We start from the raw sequence: 7,168 nt of genomic DNA, 5'->3' as shown, positions 1-7,168 counted from the left end.
ACATCATAATTAAGACTCACAGATTTCACATTTTCAGGAAGAACAAGCGATGAACAAATATAGGAATGTGTAGAACCAGGATCAATTAATGTAAACACACATAAGCCAAATAAGTGAAATTTACGAACAACCACGTCTTGTCCATCTTGATCATCCCTCTGCCTCATAGCATAAGCACGTGCAGTAGCCCTTTGCCCACTGGCTTGATTAGCTCCACTTGTACCTGTTGCCTAGGTGTTTTTAGGTCTTGCATCAATATTAATTTGAGGAGGATTGGAAGAAGGCTTATGAACTGAGCCTTCAGTTCTCAACGATGGAGCATTATTAGAATTAGGGCAATCGTTCACTTTATGATCAAAGCTCCCACAATTGAAACATGCACCAGAAGCTCTCCTGCAAGTACCATAATGATTCTTTGCACATTGTGGACAAGTGGGAACACAAGGCTTGCCTTGGCCATAATTTGGAGTGCTAGCTGTAGAAAATTCGGATCTATTTTGCCTTTGTTGAGGTGGCCTGTTATCACTGCCAACCTTAGAATTATCAAACCTTCCCCTTTTGGATGGACCCCTAAAATCTGGTCTAGGCTTTCGGAATCTGTTTTCATTTCTACTAGTTTCTTCTTTATCAAGTCGTTCCCAAGTAAAAGCAACAGACACTAACTTAGAAAATTTCTCATGTTGCAGGATTGCCACATTCTTCCTAATGGAATCATTTAAACCGTCTTCAACTTTCCTGCACTTGTCTTTTTCCTCTTTAATAATACCACTAGCATAGCGAGAGAGCCTTAGAAACTTTTGTTCGTATTCAACAATAGACATGCCTCGTTGCCTTAGATTCAAAACCTCTTTTTTCTTTGCATCACAATAAGCAGGTGGAACATACTTCATACGAAATTCCTTAAGAAAATCATCCCAAGTAAGAATAGGAGGTTTTACCTTGGCATTCAGAACACTTACCCACCAATCGTAAGCATCCTTTTGTAATAATGAAATAGCATACTTAAATTTTGCAACATCTGAGCACTCTAACTGCTCAAATACCCTCTCCATGCGATCAAGCCATTGTTCAGCATCAGTGGGATCAACAGTGCCTTCAAACTCCACTCCACCCATTTTCCTCATTTTCTCAAAGTTAATCTTGTAGGGATCATGCATCATTCAGCCATCTGGTGGAAGAATTCAGCCATTTGATGAAAATGAGGATTCATGGTTTGAGTACCATGACTCATGTGAGGATGTGGACCAGCTCTTACACCCTGATGGTTTCCCACTTCAGAACCACTAGTGTGGGGAACATATTGATTCGAGATATGTTCTCCAACCCCTTCCAGTGCATGAGGTTGGGAAACAGAGGCACCTGAACCTTCACGAGCAGCTTCCATAAGTCGGTCAAAAGAATTGCCCATAACTTAATTCCTTCAAAAGCAAAGATCACATTGCATTAGGGACATGTACATGATGCATGTGCACTCTACATGCGATAAAATATTATAAACCATGTAAGTGAACAAATAATCCAAATAGAACTTTTTCAAAACTGAACAAGTATACAAGTAATTCACAACAACAGTCCTAGAACCACAAACCTAGGCTCTGATACCAACACTTGTAGCGACCCTTTCAAAACGGTACCCCTACTTAAACAAGAAATCTAATTAAAATACTCGCGACATTCAAAACCAATTAAGGAGGCATACTGATTTTAATCTAGTAGAGGGATTAGATTCATAACAAACTCAAAAAAAATAAAAAAAATAAAAAATAATCTAGGCAATTAACCGACCAGATCTTCATGCATATATTAACCTCACACTCGAGGTGAAATAACAAGAATATTACACTTCCGAGTACCGAAATCAGCCAACTCATGCTTCACACAACTTTCAAGACATATAGCAAATTAGTATATTACAAAACTTGGGTTTACACACCCCAAAAAGATAAAAAAAATGTATAACCATACTTATATTACAACCCATGGTGACATGACCAAATCAACCCCCAAAATCTCATGTAAATATACAACACAAAGATGATGTACAAGGCCAAAGGTTTATACAAAATATAGATGCCTATATGCAAATGTGATCTTCCTTAAGGCTTTCAAAATCTCCATCATCAATGGCCAGCTTCAAGCATCATCACGAACAGCCCCTACGATAGAAACAACTATCGCTAAGCATATAGCTTAGTGGTGTGCAAACTATAGGTTTGGAGCCCTAAAATTCACCAAGTTATCATTCTTAAGTCAAGGGCAGCACGATCGAAACAAAATCAGTAAATCAAGTAACCAATATACAAGGAGTATCAAGTTCAATATTTAAAGGTCCAAATGTTAAGAAAGCTCATAACACAACTTTTCAAGAGATTCAATAACAAGGCTCGCCCAATATATACATCATGTCGTCACACCAGGCACGAGCAGGTGTCAAGAAGGGTCAAAACCCAATAATCAAAAGAACCAAGAACCATATTAAAAATGGCTTTCTAGTTCGTACTTAAAATGGACACCTTCCATTCTTAAGACGGACTAAAAATCCAGAGTCAAGATGGCAAATGATCTGAACCAAGAAGCCTGCCAAGAGTGACAAAGTCACAGCCACAAGAAGGACAAGGTCCCAACAAGAGTGCCAAGTGATCAAACAGTCCGTACAAGGGGGCGAGTTACATAAGCGTCTTTAATGTATTAAAGAATACCAATACGACAATGCAAAGTGACAAGAGGTAACCAAGGTATCAAGATAACTTTCAGCTATACCAGTAGGTAAAAAAGAGTACAGGTATTACTTTATACATAAACCTCAGTTCTTTAGCACAAAAACAGTCCAACACAACTTCACGAGTTCAAATTGTAGACCAACCAGCGTATCAAAGTCTTCAACTCGTACACGAGGATATACAACCTTTAAAAAATGAATTCAATCGCTTATTTACTTTCTAGTAGCTCAATATTGATGGCGTACCACAGGGTTATCATCATAAGTAAGCCTAACTTGTACAAATACGACTATACTCCCGAAACAGAAATTCTGCCTAATAAAAACACTTCATGTCGCAACTTAGATTTGAAACAGAAAACGGCCAAAATGGAATTTATATCCTTCATAAAAGATGTAGGCACATCTCTGAAGCTTGAAAATAATCAATAAACACCGCAAAATATGCTTTGTACAAAAAGATATAAACAAAACACTAACAGTTGAACATACATGATTTCAAATTCCAGAATCTGGACAGAACATGTCATGGGTTTCGTCCCTTATTTCGTAGTCCTAATAGCTAAATTAGAGCTTACCATTGACATAAGAGTTGTAGGTATAGGAATCAGCTTTCCAAAACATATTTATTCACCTCAAAAGAAGTTATACAGAACGAGATATTCTAAAATTACTAAACACTACCCAGCTTCAAAAAAACAAGTTTTGATTACTCACCAAAGGTAGGATGTCTTGACTTCCAGCTAGAAGGACCAAGGTTTTCTCTTGTGATTTTGATGAAAACTGGTTAGAAAATGGTCTTATGTTCTTTGACTTCAGTTCCAAACAAAAATCACAAGAGGAGGTGTGATAATATAGTCTAATGAGTGATGCTTAGTCACGTATACAACTGTCGCTAAAGGGTGCTGCCCCATTTTATTGTGTGCTACCCTAAATGTATACATATACACCTATATGTATATAATTGTTACGAACACTTTCAATTCATATGTAATTTTAATTAGAAAAATTACGTAAATACCCTCATACAATACCTTAAATTACGAGAACAATCTATTTTAAACAAGGTTGCATATATCACAAAATTTCAAGTTCCCAAAATAAGAGTAAAACATATTGTAGTAATTAAGAAATGATGCATCGACATGCAAGAGTTGATCTAGTATTTTAGGGGTGTTACACTATGAGTGATTCCCACCGCTCGACTTTGCTGTGAGTATTCATAATTTCCTATTCTGGCCTTTTTGTTTTCCTTAATCATTTCCCTAAGCTTATCTCCCTCAACCTGCTGAGTATTAGTCATTATTCTTGAGATATCCATATCCCCTAGAAGCATATCATTCCTGCACTCGATCTTCACCAGATCAGATACCCCAAACAAGAACTTACTCATTTGTGCCCTTGGATCAACAACTATGTGGGGAGCATACCTGGAGATCTGGGTGAACTTCAGCTCATATTCTTAGACCAACATTGAATCCTACTTCAAGTTCAAAAACTCTTGTGCCTTAGCTTCTCTCAACTCCCTTGGGAAGAACCTGTCTAGGAAACCTCCTGTAAAACAATCCCAAGTTACAGGAGCTGCATCCGCACTACTGTTATCTTTCCACTGCATAAACCAAATATGAGCAACATCCTTGAGTTGATAGGATGCTAACTCAATACTCTCAGTATCAGTCACTTGCATTACTCGAAGAATGTTCTTAACCTCATCAATGAAGTTCTGTGATCCTCACCAACCTTTGACCCTAGAAATTCCGGCAAATTCATACGAACAAAGTCTCAAACCCTAGATGTAGCTGATCCACCATTAGTGTTTGAAGAAATTGTAGCATGGTGATTGTTCTGATTGGCCACACTCTGATCCAAGAGTTGGATCACATTTTGAAATTCTGCATAACCTCATGGTTCAGGACGGGAGTCTTGAACCTAATTCTCTGATACCAAGTTTGTCACGTCTCGAGGCTACCCCCTAGACGTAACACGGGACCTAGGATCACGAGTGACCCCAAGCTAACCCTAAGTCTGACATATATCAAGCATACTGAAAATAACTGAGTAAAACATATACTATGCGGAAGCTAAAATAGTGAATATCTGAAATGGGGAAAACCCAACTAGTCTGAATATATAAAACTTACTAAGAGTTTAATGATAAATGACAACCACTTAACAACTCAAGCTGGATCTATTACTATATCTGAAAAACCTCTACTGAATTGAGTTGCTGGGACATACCCCCAGTTAACTTTAACAAAACTTAAAACTGGAAATAAAGACTAAAATGGAAAGCATGTCTTTGTCCTCGAAGTATGAGGACTCACTACTGAAGCTAATGAATTCGGATCGAGAATCGATCTAAGCGTGATCTAGATGCTGAGTGCCTGAACCTATATAACGAAACGATGTAGTGCAAAGTATGCGTTAGTACTTGGAATGTACTGAGCATGCAGGATACAGACACTAAGATGAATAAAAAATATATAAGCTGAATAATACATAACTGAGCAATAATGTAACTTGAGCAAATATATAAATAATGAAATATAACTGAAAAACTAAATTGAATATAATGACCAAGTACTAATCATGAAGATAACATGCTGAACTGATTACTAAAGTAAATGCTGAAAAACATGGTCAATGCACTAAAAGTCTGACTGTGGGAGCTACTATTAACTGATATAAACCACGTGAGCTAAATGAAGAGTCCGATGTATAAGTCCCATTGAGAGGGCCCAATATACCTTGCAGGGGTATAAAGGCATGACTGTTTCGTGATCACTAATATTGATGCCCAACAGAAAGGACTTATAATCCTACGCATGCATGTAGATCTTGGTCTATGAGGGTACGCTGAACCCTAGTCCAACTCGGTGCTAATTTTACTCCCAACTAAATACATACGGAGCTAAAATGCACTAAATACTGAATAGCTCAAAATACTGACATGCTAACTGAGAATACAACATTTATATACTGTGAAACATTTGAAATCTGGAGAATGATTTTTCTGTTTAACTAACCTAGTATATATAGTCCATGAACTAAGATAATTTACATAAACTAGGGTTCTGAGCTTTATACAATGAATTAAGCAACGTTTCACCGAAAAAATATTATTTAGATTATGGATACTATAGCAGCTGTAATCGCCATAATTCCCAAGATTTTACAAACCCTATGTCTAAACAAGTTATGCGGAATCAAGGAACTGATTGAATTCTAGGGACCTAGTGGATGAATGGAACTCACTAGTGAAATCCCACATACCTGGTGACGAAATCTACGGAGAAATCCTTTGGATTTCGGCGTTGAACTTTGAAGAACACTACTGCTTGTTCTTGAAAATTGGCACCTTTTTCTCTTCTTTTTGTATAATTTGGATGATTTTTGTAGAATGAGGGTCCTGGGTCTGTCTAAATAGGTTATTAGGATTAGACAGAGTAAAATGGCATTGTTTAGGCATCAACGACGTAGTTTAAGTGCTCCAATGCATAGGGAAAGGACAAAAATGACCCTAACTTAAAGCTGCTGAAGTGCCACTCACGAGTGGACTGACATGACGTCGTTTGTACCACTGCCCGTCAACTGGGTCATGGTTCGTGGCTTACTTGACATGGCTTCACTAAAACGAGCATAAATTTTTACTTCAAACTTGGATTTTAGCAAACTTGTTGGCGTTGAAAAGAGGATTCAATAATCTTTAATTTGATAGGTCATGGGCCACCTAATTCATCTCGTGCTAAAAGATATGATTGTTTGAAGTTGACCCAATAATCATTTTCCTCTAAATAGCTGCTAACCCTTTCCTACGGCCAGACCTACGGTTCGTAGGTCCAACCATGGACCGTACTGGTTGGTCGTGGGTGGGATCAGAGACCACTGAGTCTTGGACCCCAATGACGGGACCCCACATACGGTCTGTGGGTTCATCAACGGACCGTGGACCACGGCCGTATGATTCATCTTTTGATGCTAAAATTCCCTTTAAGTCTGCGACTCAACAACGGGATCCCACCTATAATCTGACACACGATCCGTCGGTGGCTTCCGTTGGTTCAGACACCAAATCCTAGAAAGCTGCCTTTTCCATCTTCTCGAATTAGAGGTGTTACAAAAACAATAACCTCAAACCCAAATTACATCAGTTGCCTTGCAGCCGTGATGCTTATCGTGACCAACGACACTATCCTACGATATGAGTGTCTACGATCGTCAATAATATAGTAACCCAACCAAGGGTTGGGGTCGTGTCCCAAGGGAGCGGTTTTGAGAATTAATAACCAATTAGAATTTCATTCAAGTTAGTCGTAGTTAAAGACATTTGTGATAAAAGACATAGTAAATTAAAAAGAGGTGACACAAAAGTGTCAAATATCAAAGGGGGTTTTGTAACAAGTACTCAAACAACAAAATAAACAAGAAAATCAAGTATGGGGAAAGGTT

General features: G+C 38.1%; 1 protein-coding gene across 1 annotated transcript; it reads right to left on the bottom strand.

The window, feature by feature from the left end:
* Nucleotides 1-230: 230 nt before the first annotated feature.
* LOC125809983 (uncharacterized) lies at nt 231-1,115 on the bottom strand. The gene has a single exon (XM_049489506.1). The coding sequence runs from the start codon at nt 1,113-1,115 to the stop codon at nt 231-233; it is 885 nt and encodes a 294-aa protein (XP_049345463.1).
* Nucleotides 1,116-7,168: the final 6,053 nt, after the last annotated feature.

This window comes from Solanum verrucosum, unplaced genomic scaffold (genome assembly GCF_900185275.1).
Source record: "Solanum verrucosum unplaced genomic scaffold, falcon-dt-bn FXZP01000257.1, whole genome shotgun sequence".
NCBI lineage: Eukaryota > Viridiplantae > Streptophyta > Magnoliopsida > Solanales > Solanaceae > Solanum > Solanum verrucosum.
The sequence above is the reverse complement of the archived record's forward strand: the minus strand, read 5'-3'. Positions and strand labels throughout refer to the sequence as shown.

Coding starts and splice junctions, on each gene's coding strand:
- LOC125809983 (XM_049489506.1), bottom strand. CDS start 1,115: ATGGGTGGAGTGGAGTTTGAAGGCACTGTTGATCCCACTGATGCTGAA.